This window comes from Syngnathus acus, chromosome 8, assembly GCF_901709675.1.
Source record: "Syngnathus acus chromosome 8, fSynAcu1.2, whole genome shotgun sequence".
Lineage (NCBI taxonomy): Eukaryota > Metazoa > Chordata > Actinopteri > Syngnathiformes > Syngnathidae > Syngnathus > Syngnathus acus.
In genome coordinates, this window is record NC_051093.1 from 10,474,889 (window position 1) to 10,491,260 (window position 16,372).

Genomic DNA, 16,372 nt, shown 5'->3' on the forward strand with positions numbered 1-16,372 from the left:
ACTTAGTTCTGTGTTATCATTTCAAGATAAAACATTTCATTTGGCAGCCGTGTTGGAAAACACATCACCTTTGGGTGAAATGCATTTATTTTTGTTTCAAATGTATTGCTTACGTGATCATGCAGATGAGCAAGTACGGAATCTCACCACATATCCGTGTTTGTCAACATTTTCCATCCTCCGTTTGATGGACTTGTGCTTTTGTTTCGAAAAGACGTTTCCGGTCTAATCTCCCCGTCCACTGACCCTGTGGAAACTTGACCACGTCGGATGGTTCGCTTCACTTTTTTCCGTCGCTCCGGTCACTCTTGACCCATCTACTTTGACCGTCGCTTCTTTGGCAGCGGAGCGGAGCGGACCGGGGAGGGATAGAACGGAGGCGTGTACCCGGCTAGACGAGACGAGACGTCCGGTGCCCGTTGTGTCGGTGCCGGCCGGTTCGGCTGTTGCTCGGCTGTTGCTCGGCTGGTGGCGCTGCTTCAGGTGCGCACACCTGCAACGTGTTGGTAAGTTTGCCGTTTGATTTGGACACCGGCAAAATTCAAGAGAAAGCGACTCAAAAGATGTCCGAAAGAATTTGCGAGTGAACGCTGAGCAAGTTTTTGGGAGTGAGCGATGCTTTGTTTATGATGAGGAGTCGTACATTTCGACAGAGTGCCTATTAACGCCATTACGGTGGCTACAAAATGGAAAGCAATTCTTCCATTTTATTTACTGTGCCGAATTGACTGCGTGCTCTTAGCGTTCTAGTGACGTCCCCACGTGTGTGATTTTGTGTCTTGTCATCAATAATACAGCTCAACAATATTCAAATGACGTACTTGGAGGACCAAAAAAAAAAAAAGTTAGCGCAGACGAAGATGCTTTACTTTTACTGGTGTTCCGGGGTTTCAAATTGAGGCACTTGACGACAGATTAACGAGACGCTCGATGGCACGAGCCAAAAGACGACACTTGATAGCTGCATTTGGCTACACTGCAACTCTTTTGCATACATCATCAAATGAATCTAATTTCACATTTGATCAATTGCCCCACCAACTCATGTAGCTGACGTCCCTGTAAAGTCAAAATCTAAATTTGACACTCCAGCAAAGACAACCCGACCAAAGGTGAATGATTCAAAAAAGTACATATAAAATGAGGGAGCACATTTTTTTCTCTCCCTCTCAAACAAATATATTACGATACGATATCATAACCTCATTTCTTCTTCTGCGTTCTTTTTCTCAAAGGCTGCGTCTCACTATTTCCTGCTGTGCCCAATTTGTCTTGACCTTCCGTCAGTTTCCATACGGGCAGCCGTCTTTGCTCGCGGCGCCAAGGTGACCGAGCGCCAAACCCCCCAAAAGCTTTAAGCCCGTACGCACCGAGGAGATGGACGTCGAAACGTCAGCTGACCATTTCCCGAAAAATCATTAGTGACCTTGGCTCGGATCCCGCCAAAAGTTAAAAGCGGCGGTAGTTAAGTCACCGAGCTGAAGCGCCAGTGCAAACACACACGTAATTCCTAATTAGCTGGAGGACAACGAGGTGGCGTCATGGCTGCAAAACACCGACTGCTATATATTTGCTTTACAGCTATAATGAAATGTATTATCGGAACAATAGAAAGTGTGCCAAAGGTTCATCAACAGTGCTGTATATTATTCGCCACACAAACTTGATTAGTGACCAAACTTGCGTTTCCACTTGAGTTAGAACGTAATTGGATTTTTTTTTCCCCTCATGCTATGTTAGAAGAATTGGGACTCTGACAGCTGCGCAAAGCCTGCCGGCATGGCAAGCGCCGGCCGGCATGGCAAGCGCCGGCCGGCATGGCAAGCGCCGGCCGGCATGGCAAGCGCCGGCCGGCCGGCATGGCAAGCGCCGGCCGGCATGCCGCCATAGCAAGCGCCGGCCGGCATGCCGCCATGGCAAGCGCCACCATGGCAAGCGCCACCATGCCGCCATGGCAAGCTCGGTTGACCCCGACGGAAGCTTTCCGCCTCGAGCCAACGGGAGCTTCCACGCTACTCAGCATCAGTCATCCAGCTTGCCCTGGGGGAGGCCACGCTCGCATTTGACTTTCCTAGCGCATTTTTGGCTTGTAATTGTCATCCAGCGAAGCTACAAAAGCAAGCTTAGATTCGTCATTGTTGCTCAAACAAAGCACCTTTAAAGCACCTCACGTTCTTTAGCAGCCATAGGAGCCGACCCGCCGTGGCCCGTTTGCCTTCAATGAAATCATTGTAAAAGGCACACCTCGCTACCTGCACACATGCGGACAGTGGCCTCGGTGTGTACGCTTAAGCAAACACGCGCACACTGAAGCGTTTATGCTGGTTTAACACAGCTTCAGTGTGCCACAGCTGCTTGCGACGACAACACGCTGGCAAAATAAACAGGAGCTGCCAGCAAATTGACAAATGCACTCTCAGTTGATGTTAGGCTGATTTCGTCATGAATCGAAGTTTTGAACCTTTTTTTTCATCTTTACTTTTTTAACGGCTCAACGGTAGCTAAAGCTATCAGTGTCATGACAGCCAGCGAGAGATGATGTTGAAAAATGATTTGCCCAATAACGTAGTTGTGATGTATGTGAAATAGCAGAGGAAGCCGATTGGTTCCCAACCTTGCGCGCCGCAATTTGCCTTTGAATGAAGCGACCGCCCTTGGCGCTACATTAGTGAGGGTGTTGACTTGATCCCCCCCCCGAGCCCGGCGCAATCATCACCAGCTCGTGGCGGCCTGACACGCGGCATAATTGAACCATAAATTGACCCCCCATCCGTCACTGCTGTATTCATTTTTTTTTTCTTTGTGTGCGGACAAAACAAACCAAGATGAGGTTAACGGCAGTCGCAGCCACGTTGAGTCGGTGCACAAAAAAAGAAACCCGGGTGACTTCTGTCCCGAGGAGACACAATTTGGCTGTAGAAAAAAACTTTCCAGGCTTTTGAGAGCCTTCCAAACGCTTTTGCCGGCTGGAACTCTCTGTCCCACCTTCCAAAACACACAGAGGGCCGCCTGCCCGATGCCAGCCAGCCCGGTTGCCCGCCGGTCGCCCCGCCGCGAGGTACAGTAGAGCCTTGAAGGGCGTACATTGGAGCTCTGTGTGTTGCTGTTTAACTTCCAGCCTGCCTCCCTCCCTCCCTCCCTCCCTCCCTTCTCTCACCACCCCGTGCAGAGGCCGATTTGAACTGCCTCCTGTTTTCATTTGACTGCCAAGTCGTCGGAGCCAGTCCATCCTCTGAACAAACGCGCCTGTCCCCTCCAAAAGTATTGGAGCGCCTTCAGACTTCAGGACACGTGCAGACACCGTTGTCTTCTTTTTAATACGGCAGCGGGCCGGGCCGCGTAATGAGCCCTGAGGGCACTCGAACGAGCCGTCTCTCCTCCACGCCCCGGAGACTTGTTACATAAACCACTACACGACCTGGATGAGCACTTTTTGCCACACTAAAAGCTTCCTCCCAGGTCGACGCTTATGCTAATGGCCGCGGAGTGCCTGCGCGACAGCGAGCGCCCGAAAACGAAGCTGCGCTCGTGACCTTGGCCCACTTGACTGGAGCGCTCGGCTTTTCCTCTAATAGCCACGCGGCGGCAGCGGCTCGGAATAGCAGCAACGTGAGCCCATTAAGCGACATTTTTAATTGTTACCGTGCTCGGCCTGTGTCCTTGGCACACATCCGTGACTTTATTGACGTGTCAAAGCATTTGATTCGAGTGGCACTCGTGAAAAAAACTTGATTCAAGTACAAGACTTGTTTCACGTTCTACCTTATTACTATCTTGATCCTCTCGCCAAAGAAATAGTTTTGAAAATCTGTCCGTCCGTCCGTCCGTCCGTGCATCATCGGAACCGTTTTTATCCGATGAAGTTGACACGTTTTTTCTGAATTTTGTATTACTTTGGTACCATACAAACTATAGACTATGATATTGCACAGTTGTCTCAACTGGTGGCGCAAGCGGCTACTAACTGAGAGCTCAGTGGTTGGAGCCCACCTTTGTACGTAACCGCGACGCGACGCTTTTGCTATCCTCCATTTGTCGGTTTCGACCAATTGAAGCAAAACATCGTTGACTGGTGACGATAATGACTTTGCTAAGTGACCCCTTTTGTGACTAATACGTCATATTGTCAGCACACGTTAAGAGCAACTCTTTTCAACTCTTCTAATGGTTATCATTTCCCAAAATGCTGCGGTGTACTGGAAAAGGCTCATTGAAGTCAAGTGACATCAGCCCCTACTGGCTCGGCATGCGTATGACTGCGTTTGGTTGTTTTGACTGGTCGATTAAATGTACACTCCCCTCAGAACATGAAAGTCTGTCCGTGTTGTCATGGCAATGACGTGTAAAAGTACACGTGTGCAGGCAGGAGTTTCAAATGGGATGAGTCAAAAGAGGAGCCGCGGTGAATCGCAACAGTCATGCCGCCACAGCGCACAAATGACTCACTCGTACTAACGCGCTTCGTTTACTCTTCACTCATAAAGCGAGGGAGCGGTTCATTGATTAGAGGTCAAACATGGTATTGGCGCTCTTGGAGCCTGCTTGATTTGTCCAACAGACACTTGACACGAGAGTAAATCATGAGAAGTTACCTGCCGATATCTGGACAACTTTATTTACAAACATCTGGCTGCCAGAAGATCCGGAAGTACAGTAGCAAAGTAGCAAGCGAGTTGGCTTTTGTAAACGAGCTTTTTTTTAGCGTATGTTAGCGAGGATGGAAGCTGGGAGAAAAGAGATCAACTTTTCAATGATCTTTCTTGATCATTTCCCCTTCATTGAAATGAAAAAGAATGCTCCAGTGAGGCTCCAACTCACCCACCTCGGTCGGGCGGAGTCGTATTCGGTCGGTTCGTACTTACTCTTACTCCGTCCGTACTTATAAGTACGGCGCGCTGACCGATTGCACCACTGGAGCTGTATATGCATGTGAGCAAAACATGTGCAAATGACGTGGTCGCTTATTAAACAAGTCAACCTTCAAATGACAGCAGCACGCATGGATGAAGCCAAAAACATGCGGTCACTGGAAATGGAACTTTATTCTGACAGCAAGCAACACTGTCTTGTTAAAAGTTGTGTGTGGTTACCCTTTAAGACGCAGATATCTGAACACAAACGGTGCGGCGGCGGCAATGTGGACAGACCATGTCCAATATGATGAGGTCCGCATTTGTAAAGCCACAAATTAGGGGAGCGTCATATTGCATCGATTGGAAAAGCGCTGGCTGCTGCTAATCATCATTTGTGTTTTGTCAACTTGTCACGTGGCTGCAGCCATCGCTCGCATAGCCTCCAAACGCCGGCCCCATTACGACTTATTTGCCCTTTATTGGTGTCTCAATCTCCATTAGCTGCGTGAGGTCTTTAAAGTGCAGCCCTAAGCCTCCGCTCTGAAGATGAAACGCTAGCTTAGCGCGCTAACTTAGCGCACCAACCCGCTCCGTTATGTACATATGCATACGTACGTGTATATATAGAGCGAGTCGTTTGCGTCCTAAAATACCGCGCCGCTCATCGAGGAATGTCTGACGTTTGTTGTTTTGATCCGATTCTGTGACATTGTCAGACGACACGAGCGGCCAAAATGGTAGCGCTGACTCGTGTCTTCATCTCTTGTGTGTGCAGTAATAGAAGACACAAAGTTTCTTTCTGCGTATGGAGTGATCTGTCGTCCTAAAACAATGCCATCCGTGCCATTAATCACTCATGGAAAGGAAAATGCTTTGAATTCCACGCTAAGCCCGTACTCGTGGCTAATCTGCCGCTCTTGGTTCTCACAAAGTCACCGACTGGATGAATGTGCGCCTTTCTAACGAGCCAGAGAGAGAGAGAGAGAGAGAGAGAGAGAGAGAGAGAGAGAGAGAGAGAGAGAGAGAGAGAGAGAGAGAGAGAGCCCTCGTATGGTTTTCCTTTTCTGTCGATTTTCTCGCCGTCCGTCTGGAGGTGGCTTTCCTGATGTTTCTCCAAATGGGTTACAACTTCACTTTTGTGCTTGTAATGGAAGCAAAAGGTAATTGGGAAAACACGTGCGCACAGCGTGCTCTCACACCCTTGTGTGTTGATAGTGTGTCACATAATTAGCCTAGTTTAACTGCGCTAATAGCTTTATTCTCCAGCTCTTTGGGGTGTTGACAGAAAATGGGAAGCCGTTTGTGGGGAGGGAAGAGGGTGACACACACGCACCAGCAGTGAGTGTGAGCGCCGTGTTGTCATGTTATTCTCACAGCTGTGTGTGCGCGTGTGTGAGCTCTCAGGTTGTTTGTGTGAGTGTAAGTGCAGTTCATTCATCACTGAGTGAGCCACGGCGACTAGCGAGGTGCAGCTCCCGACCGACCCAGTGCAGATCTGCAAGCCGAGTTATGACACTATGTGGCTGTGATTTATCTACGACTAGCCATCACATTTGACCATCCCAAAAAAAAAAACTGTTGTCATTTCTTTTTGGACTTCTTCATTTCCAGCTCCAGGCTCAGCCGAGTGGAGTGCAGGTCAGCTCTGATTGCAAAGAGACAGCCTCCCTCCCAGAAAAGGCTCCCCCTGATTTGAATCTTTTGCTCATACGTATTTTTGTTACAAATATGTGCAAAAGATGAGGTTAGAAAGGCATGTTTGCTTTTTCCTCATCTCTGTTCTTGTTGGAACCTATTTTCTCTGCATCCTTCTCCACTTAGGTCATGTAGTCAAATCCAACATGTATGCGTCTATGTAAACATCAAGAACAATCACGATTCTTCTGCGCTAATCGTTTGATTGCTCCTTGTTTGCCGAGTATCTCGGCAACGCGAATAACAAGTGTCGGCCCGGGGAATGAGGGATGCGCCCGGAGATTAGCGCAAAGGGCAGCAGACGGCGTGCCAGCGCCGACACCGCCGCTAATCCCGGGATACACAACAATAATACTTTGACCGCAACACACCTGGAGTCAATGCTGAAGCGGCGTTTAGCCCTCCCTCCATTTACCTCCTTTTATTGGGACGCATTGAGAGCACAAGTTGCCAGTAAAATGGACTTTTACTGTGTCAGCGCGGCCACGGCGGCCACACTGCCCTGCCCTGCCCTGCCCTGCCCTGCCCTGCCCTGCTCTGCCGCCGCTAAATGGAGGCTCCCAAGTTCCAGACTTGAGCCAGGCACCTGCCTTCACCACAACTTCCCTGGGAGATCCATTTACACTCGTAAACCTTCTGGGAACCGTGAACAAAATCCATCCGATATTCAATACATAATTCCAGTTATCAGTATTGAGCAAAAAAGCCCAACTCTGGCCATCTCATCTCTCGTCTCCGCCGACTTCCTGATGTACGAGAATCCCCGCACTCGGTCTCTGATTCATTGCGGCGCGTTGGATTTATTCACCCGCACTCATCTCAAAACGTCATGTTGTCGTCAAATCCCAGTTACTAGCATGCCCAACCCGCCCCCCCCCCCGCTTGCGCTTGGCACCCGCCATGACTGCGACTGCACCTCGGGCTTGGACGGTGGCACGTGTCCTTCACGCCGCCGTGTCTGGAAGGAATGCGTCCCAAAAACACTGGCGTGACTAGGCATCACCAGGGATGAATAATAAATGGCTTTGAGAATCTTTTAGTCACCAGGGGTGTTTGGACGTGACCGCTTGTGTGGGGTTCTTGCGCAATGGGCCTAGGAATGGGCCCAAGAAAGAGAAAATGAACAAGCGGCTAAGTATATCCAGCGTTGGACGGAACCCCTCCCTGTAAAATCTCTTCCCCGCTTCCACTTTGTGGTTCCGAGTCAACGTGCTAACTTTAGCTAAAGGCACAAGAATGTTTGATGAGTGAGAGAACTGGAAGCTTTCATTTATTTATTTTTTGGGTAAAGCCCAGTGGGCACGCACGCACGCACGCACGAGAAGAAGGGGCGCAGTGGTGGTGAGCCAATTACGAAAGCGAGGCACCATTGCGGGCAGGCGGGCTAATAATATACACTCTCAGTAAATTTCCTACCGTGCATATTTCTACTACATTGACGTCGGCCAACGTTTAAAAAGAAAACATTTCAATAGACCCTCACTAGCAGATATCAATAGTTTTCAAAATTTCAATCAAAACCCTTTACTCCATAAATCGATGGGATCATTGGTGGAATGTTAAAAAACAACTTGTGGGAGCGTTAAAGCAGGTTCCATCCCATTAGCAAATGTTTTCTTGTGATCCCGGGGGCCCCTCCAACGGGCACAGCGGATGGGCTCGTGGTTACAAGAATGGTCCAAGTCCGCCTGGCGTATTGTGGGATGCGGTCGCCGCAGACGCCGTATCGTAAATGTTTTCTTTTTGATTGCACAGCTATGCCGAGTCATTGGCAAGTGCCGAGTCGGCCGTCCTCCCGGTGTGTCACGTGTGGGCCGTTTAGAGAGTGTTTGAAGGGAAAAAAAAGATTGATTTGCAAGAACATGAATTCTCCTGACACCAAAAGCAACCTTCCGGCAGCCTCAGCTCAAATTCCGCGGCAGCGTCGGGCGTGTGCATAGCTTTGCGCCATTAAAGACCACAGAGATGTTCTTCATTGGCTGCCAGGCCTGGCTGGGTAGGGCTGGGTAGGGCTGGGTAGGGCTGGGTAGGGCAGGGCAGGGCAGGGTGCAACTTTGCACTCGACGCCCAATGGGGCCTCTCATCTGAATAGGCGCTTTTCATGGACGCTGCTTGCCTACCGCAATGTCTTTGCAGCACGTGTGCTTGCGTGCGTGCGTGTGGTTGTGCTATTTACGTAAATAACTCCAAGATGCACAAGCGGGTATGTTTGGGGGAACTTTTTTTCCCCCTCCTTTGCCTAGCCAACCTTTCTCATTTATTTGTGGTGATTGTAATGAGCTATACACACTTTCTTTCTTTCACCTGGCGAGTCTTTCTAACTGATTCTAATTAGATTACAACTTCATTCTCTTGGTATAATTTGTGTCCCCCCCAACGATTACTTATAGTGACAACGAAAATCTCCTCGGTCACACTAAATTGAATTGAGCTCTCTTAATCATTGCACAAAGGTTGAACTTGATCCCTTAGTCCCAGTACACTTGTCTTTTGATGGGGTCACGTCAGACCTCACACTGAAGCTCTCTGTCGCCCCCCTGTGGTGCATCTCAGTTGCACCGCTATGATTGTTTAGCCTTGGCGGTTGCTGATGTTGCCTTGTAGGGAATGCATGCATGCTTGAATATCACATTGACACACAGGGATTCAAATATCACATTCAGCATCCAAATATGATACGTCCATGTCTGTTTTCCCTTTGAGCTGACTCAAAGATATACTACGTACCACACATGCCATTTGAAGAAATACATCCATGTAATCATGATCTTTTTGTTTGCCTCTTTGGCTTAGCGATGAAGCATCCCATCAGCCAATCGGCCTCGCCGAGCTCCGAACCGGACCGCGACGATGGCGGCGAGGACTGCGGCCGAGCGGACGGGCGGCCGTCGCGAGGGTGGCCGTCGCTAGGGCGCGCTCACAGGCCCAAGAGGGAACGGAAAGAGCGCAGCTACACCACGTGCGACGTTTGCAACATCCAACTCAACTCGGCGGCGCAGGCGCAGATCCACTACGACGGCAAGACGCACAAGAGGAGGCTCAAGCAGAACGGCGACGGAGGCAAGACGGCAAACGGCGCAGGTCTGGCTACCACTGGGGTTTTTGTTCTTAGTTTCTTTTCCTGATGTACTGAAAATTCACCTGAGGCTGTTTGGCAGTGCAACTTCAAATTTGGTAGCCATGTTAATCGTCAGTAGATCCACCCAAAAGTTGGAATACACCAGCCGCCATAAAGCAGTGATCAAGTATCCAGAGGTTCTTGAAAAATTGAAATGGATTCATTTCATTTGGTAGGCGTCTCGAGAATGGAGCCACCCAAAAATGTCCTTCTTTTGCTTTGACTGCCATTTGATGGCGTAGTGGAGCATCCGATTATATTAAGAGGGGCTGTTTAGCGGATGCTGCTGGCCGGCCGGCCGGCCGGCCGATGCAAACGCGCATGCGTGCGCTGCCACGTAGCCGTGCTGAAGCGATGCCGTGTGCAGATTCTCTCTGACACGCCGTCACAATGGTGCGGCCTTATCTCCACTCACCTTCTGCTGACTCCCCCAGGCTGCAAGCCGCCCTGCTGCGTCCTCCCGCCTCAGCTTCGCTCTGCTTTGTGTGTGTGTGTGTGACTGCTTTGGATAGTTTTAAAGAAGTAAATAGGTGTTTGTGTCAGCCCATATACTCGCAGAGTTTATTATTATTTTTTTTTTTATCTGATTCCCTCATTCCACCCCCTCAAAAGAGTATTTTTCTTTCAAATGCGTCGGTGTGTGTTGGATTCCTGCTCTGCTCTGCTCTGCTCTGCTCTGCTCTGCTCTGCTCTGCTTCGCTGAGCTGACAGTAGGTCTGGGCCCTTCCTCCTTCTGGCGTCCATGCTGTCTGGACAGGTGCAGAAGCCAGACCGACTAAGACACGTGCGCGACTCAGCTGTCTGTTGTTATGACACAGCCACTAATGCTAAACATTCCTTGACTTGATAGAAAATAAGTCAATGAAGCAGTGTAGCCAAAGTTTTGTTTGTCATGCGTACCTCTTTGAAGGACCCTTGAAAAGGATGATGTGTTTACGACTTGTGGCAAAAGCGGGATCTCATCTCCAGCAACGCGTCCTTGCGAGCATGAATCCCAGTCAAGACGTTTAGCAAGACACGCAGAGGACTGATTTCTTTATTTATCCACGTATAAAATGGGCCCCGGCGCAATCGCAGAGGATGACACGCTGATGGGAGAGAGAGGCCTGATTTGACCTAGCAACGTGAACACGCGCTCGTCTTTGTGTGTAACGTCGTCCAGATCTGCCAAAGCGAGAGGGAGGAGGAGAAAGAATTAGCCTTTTTTTTCACGCTCCTCTATATCTCATTTTCCTCTGATGTGTGCACTTTTTTTCCTTTTTGGTTTTGAAATTTGCCGTGCCTGTTAGGCGAGCGAGCGAGCGCTCGTCATCGCGGCCGCCCGTCTGATGCCATCTCCTCTGCCGCGCCGCTGCTTTAATAAAGCGTGACGGATTGGATTAAAGGCGAGGATTTTCTGCATGAATGCATTTGCGCATCTGTGTTTTATTTTTGTCGCCTTGTGCCATTTTCCAATTCCTCCCCCCCTTGACGACATGAAATGACTTCTGTCGTACTCCCCATCCGCACGGGAAGGCCAGAGCCCAGATTTCAAGCCAGACCTTTTTAGATTGGAGCCAAATGTGCTAAGCAAAGCTGTAAAAAAAATGTTGGTTTTCTTTTCCACTTTTTGCACTTTCCTTCTCTTCTGCGCTCTGCTCATCATCCCCCTCCGCTCTGCCCTGCCCTGCCCTGCCCTGCCTGGGGTGCGACGGGTTCAAACTCTGGCAAAAGGTCGGCGGGCACGCGAGCGAGCGAGGCCAGCGCACAAGGGGATCCGCCGATGCGAGAAACAAGCCACTGTGGGGGAAGGGCATATCCACTGATTTCAAAGCTCTTGAAAGTGTTTAACTTGGAAGCATGCTGTGCCTTTTACTCTCTTGATGAGGCCCGGACAGATCAAACTAATATTTATGCACTGTCACTATGTCACTTGTTTATGCAAATAAACTCCCATGAGTACCGGCCAAAGAAACACACACACGCACGTCGGAGTTTAGAGCAGATGATTTTCATTGTTATTCATGAATTAATTTATTCGCCGTTGGCAGGCGCCAAACGGGGCTGGAATATGCAGATGCAGGTTTGTTCTCCGCGGGAATTTCCGGCCCATCGCCTCCGGCCCGTAATAAAGACAGGCAGCCACGCAGGCAGCCACGCACGCAGGCAGGCAGGGAAGGAAGGAAGGAGGAGGCGGCTCCAAGTCCTCTTTGGTGTGCTCCAGGTGTGATGGAATGGCGTCCTTGACACCGGGGTGAGCATGTAGCGCCGTCACCCCTCCCCCCCCTTCGCTGGCTTGTCGACAGTGCAGGCACAGTGCAGTGGAAGCACCCGTGGGGCGAGTTTTTGCTTTTGTCTCAGCGCTTACCGCTGACCCCGCAACCAATCTGGACATAACTAACACACGCCCAAAGCGATGGTGCGTCACCTCCCCTCACCCTTCACGGGGTCCAGTCGAGTCGCTGGCAAATGTCAACACTCTCCATGGGTGCATTCATGCGGAAGGAAGGAAGGAAGGAAGGAAGGAAGGAAGGAAGGAAGGAAGGAAGGAAGGAAGGAAGGAAGGAAGGAAGGAAGGAAGGAAGATAATTGCGTGTAGAACCTAGCATACAGACGTACGTACATTAGACATTTTATAGACGTATGGAACATCAGCTGCAGTATGATGTAAATGGGATGTTAGAGATGCATTCAAGGTACATACAATAAATATTAGGGAACATGATTACAGGATGGTACATGAGCCTTGGATAGCATTTAATATATATATATATATATATATATATATGATGCCACATTAAAGGTCAATAAATGAGAAAATATAGTACAAATTTGCTGTAAAGGCCATTTAACATGTTGTATAGAAGGTTAAATATGTATATTATATTGTCCATAAAATGTTGCTTTGGTAGATTCACAGTGCATACATGAAATGATTGTAAATGATGTAAATCCGCTCCATTTGACGCGCAGCTCGTTGTGTCGCTCGAGAGCAGGAAAAAAAAGTTAATTATAGTGTAACTTCAACGAGCTCATAAATAAAACCGATGCAAATGCGGCGCGAGGTTTTATCCAGAAAATAAGCAAAATGGCCGCGTCACAGCGCAGAGATGGAAATAGCAAACGACCGGGAGGATGTTGGCTTCTTGGCACGCTTCACGCCACGCGAGGAGGGTCGCGACAGGAAGTCAGGATGTTAGCGTTGACACGCTAACAGACGCTCCGTTTTCTAATAGATGTTTGCGTTCCAATAGACCGGGGTCACGGTCCTCTAAAGTCTTTCATATTCTTTTTTTATGTATGGAATATATTGTCACAGTGGTTGCGACATTGCTCCGAGCATCCTTCATGGCTGATGGTTGTTCCCTTGCCTGTTGGCCAAAGGAGAGAGGGAGAGAGGGAGGACACGCACGAGGCCCCGTGGGCGTGAGTCCGGTCCAGAGTCCAGGGCCGTGTGTCAAATCAGCAGTGCCTGCCTGTGAGAACCCCAGGCCCAATTTGTAGCGTATAATTAGCTTTTAATCAGCGCCGTCGTTGGGGCGGGCGGACGGGCGGGCGGGCGGCCAAGATTAAGCCCGGCTCTGGCTCTGGCTCTGGCTCTGGCTCTGGCTCTGGCTCTGGCTCTGCTTAAAATAAGCATTCATAAATTGCCTTTGAAAGCCTGTGACCCGTAGCATCCAATCACACGCACACATTGCAATGTTTATTTGCCCTTTGGTTTCTGGGGAATATGTTGTCATTTTGCAGTGATGCTGACCTATATGTCATTCTTTTGCATGCAAGCTCATTCCCGGTTCACATCATGCCTAATGCAGGACAATTCACCACGATGTAGTACATGTGTATGTGTACATACGTAATATATGCGCTTGTGTGTGTATACGTATATATACATATATATATATGGCGACGGCCACACGTAACCTTCTGTGGCTAATAAATTGCCGTTATTGTCCCGCAGGGTGCATTTGTCCCTGTATTTGGAATTTGAACCATGATGTTCCACCTCGGCCCTGTAGGTGGCAGTAATGCGCTTTAAAAACTGTCCGTTTTCACACCCACAACGGCGCAGACTGGTGTAACGCCACCCATAGTGAGTTGAGCGAGTCGTCACGCGTTGGTCACGACCACATGGTTAACAATACTTGGTCCGTTCCATTGCGCCGTGCCCTGTTAAAAGTGATTCCTTCTGTTGTTCTAAAAGTGGAAGGAAGCTGTCAGGTTTGACAAATGCGTCAAAAAGAAAAAAAAAAGAAAAGAAAATGTTCAAAATGTTTTATTTTTAGACCTCCCGAGCCTGATCATGCACCATTTGCATTGTGACTATATTTGCGGGAGTCGGCAGCGTTTGATGGAAGAATGCTTCTTTGAAGCGTCGTGATGTGTGTTCAGCGTGTCTGGACTTTATTATTTTGGAGCATTCCTGAGGTCAGGCGCCCCCACCCCACCCCCAACCCCCCTTCTGTCCGCTACTCGTCTACACACAAGCAGAACGGGATTTGGAAACAAATGAGTGTGAAGAGTCATCTTGTGGCTCATGACCTCCTCCGGGGTTTTGCGCTGCCGCTTATTGTTCTGTCAACAGCATCTGCTGGCTCTGATAACGGGATTAGAGCGGCCCGTCCCATTGGGATTAACTAGCAAAGGGACTCTATGTTTGTCATTTGAACTGGACGTGGAGCCCTTCTCGCCTCATTTCTTTCCCCCTTTTTCCAATTATAAGCTGTCACTCTCTCCTGGAGACAAGGACGGACATTTGGAATAGCAACTCTGCGCTCTCTGAAGTGCGCGAGTAAATCAAGCGCCGCCGATAGATTGGAGGTCACGTCGAGGTGTCCGGCGGCGGGGTGTGTTGGTCGTTGGAAAAAAAAAAAAAAACCCACACACACACACACACACCTACTGAAAGCAATGTTAAAGATCAGAAATGGAAGGAAGGATCTCCAAATGTGGAATGATTTTTCTCCCACTGCTTCCCAATCAATCATCCGTATCACTCTGCTGCGACCCAAACAATCTCGAATGTGTCCGTCTTTTGATGACTGGCCCATCTGCTGGAGAAGCTCATTTTTCTCCCCCCCCAAAAATCAACATGGCAGCGGGTTCTCACAGAAATCTCCTTCGTGGTGTCTATTGTGTGGCCCATGCCGCCGTCACTGGCGCTCTCCATGATTCCATCTGATGCGAGCGAGTGTCAGCCTGGCTGGTGCCACTGCCGCCGTTAGCTGGCTTCTGTCAAGCTGTTTGTCAGCGCTTGTCTTCACGCCTCTCTCCTCTTCTTTTCAACTGGCTTATTCCATCCATCCATCCATCCATCCATCCATCCATCCAATTTGGATCTTCTTCCAATCCCGTCATAGCCATTGTGGCTGGGACGATCGATGGACTTCCCGTTTCAGTTTTGGTCATCTTGTGTCATGTTTGTTTTTTGACTTGGATGGACTTGGGGGGGCTGTTACGGGGGAACCACTTTGGGTTGACACCTGGCGTCTTCTTTCCCTTCTCTTTCCTCTGTTGTCACATGACCATTTCAATGAGCTCGTTGTCCCCATAGACGGGAATCTCGCATCGATGTCAAAAATGTTCCCGACTCACGTTTGTAGCCAAGTTACGTACGTTTGTTTATCTGCTCGCATGTGTTTGCCGGCGCCGGCCGGCACATTTAGCTCGCTCGGCTAGACTCCTGCCTCCCTCCCTCGCTCCCTCCCTCCCTCCCTCCCTCCCAGTCAGAGCGCGGGCTGTCGCCGCTCGTCAACGTTAAAGCCGAGCCGATGCCCTCACGCGCCCCGACAGGCAGGCGGCCTGGCCCGCGGGGGAGCCGGCGTCGGGGTGCGTGCGCGAACCCCCCCTCCCCCCACGGCGCTCGGGATAAATCATTTTGTTTACGTAAGGAATGATGAAAGATGTTTAATCATACGACATTTGCAGTCCTTTACGCTCTCCGTCTGTGGTGACCTTTTGAGAAGAAGTCGCCGGCCGCCATCCGTGGTGAGTTTGGTGTCGGGTGGAGGAGGATGCGACGTGCGTGGCGGCCTAGTTCCACAGCTGCTTGCGCATCTTCCCTTATGGCTCTTGACATCCGCTGACTGCTTCTCACAGATGTGGTAGGCCCTCATTTCTGCCTTTCCATTGGCCCATTCACACACACACACACACTCTCTCTCTCTCTCTCTCTCTCTCTCTCTCTCTCTCTCTCTCTCTCTCTCTCTCTCTCTCTCTCTCTCTCTCTCTCTCTCTCTCTCTCGCGCCATGCCTTGAGTGTCCCTCTGGTCGGGTTGTAAGGATTGGACTGAGCGTAGTGGTATACAAAATGTATTTTGCGAGTTGAGTTTGGGCTCACCTCCACAGCCAGTAGTGACTCCGCCTCCACTGGTGACCCCAGTTGACAAAAGTCATTGATGAATGACTGATGTGAGGGAACCCGGCAGCAGCAGCAGCAGCAGCAGCTCTTTTTCTCACGCTCTCTCTCTCTCGCGCGCTCTCTCTCTTGCGCTCTCTCGCACTCTCTCTCTCTCTCGCTCTCTCGTTCTCTCACTTCCTGTCCGCATACCTTTGCTCATATACAAAGACATTGTGCCAATGCTAAATGTGGAGGTGCGGATGTGACTAATGTCTAGCGTATATTTCCATTCATAGAAGAATCCTCCAGGTTTCTATTTGGAACAGTTGGCTGCACTCGCCCACCACATTGGGGCTCTTATGTAAACAGTCCAAGTCTCTCTGCATC

At 49.7% G+C, this 16,372-nt stretch overlaps 1 protein-coding gene across 2 annotated transcripts in view; it reads left to right on the plus strand.

Annotated features, from left to right (window-relative positions):
* Positions 1 to 281: 281 nt before the first annotated feature.
* The window catches only part of znf385c (zinc finger protein 385C), a 32,177-nt gene continuing 16,086 nt past the window's right edge, over positions 282 to 16,372 (plus strand). The window contains exons 1-2 of one of the 2 annotated variants that reach the window (XM_037255577.1): positions 282 to 506; positions 9,342 to 9,629. In XM_037255577.1, the coding sequence (XP_037111472.1) occupies positions 9,344 to 9,629 (286 nt within the window). In that variant the 5' untranslated portion in view covers positions 282 to 506; positions 9,342 to 9,343. The remainder of the gene's footprint in view (positions 507 to 9,341; positions 9,630 to 16,372) is intronic. The other variant, XM_037255576.1, reaches the window with a different exon arrangement.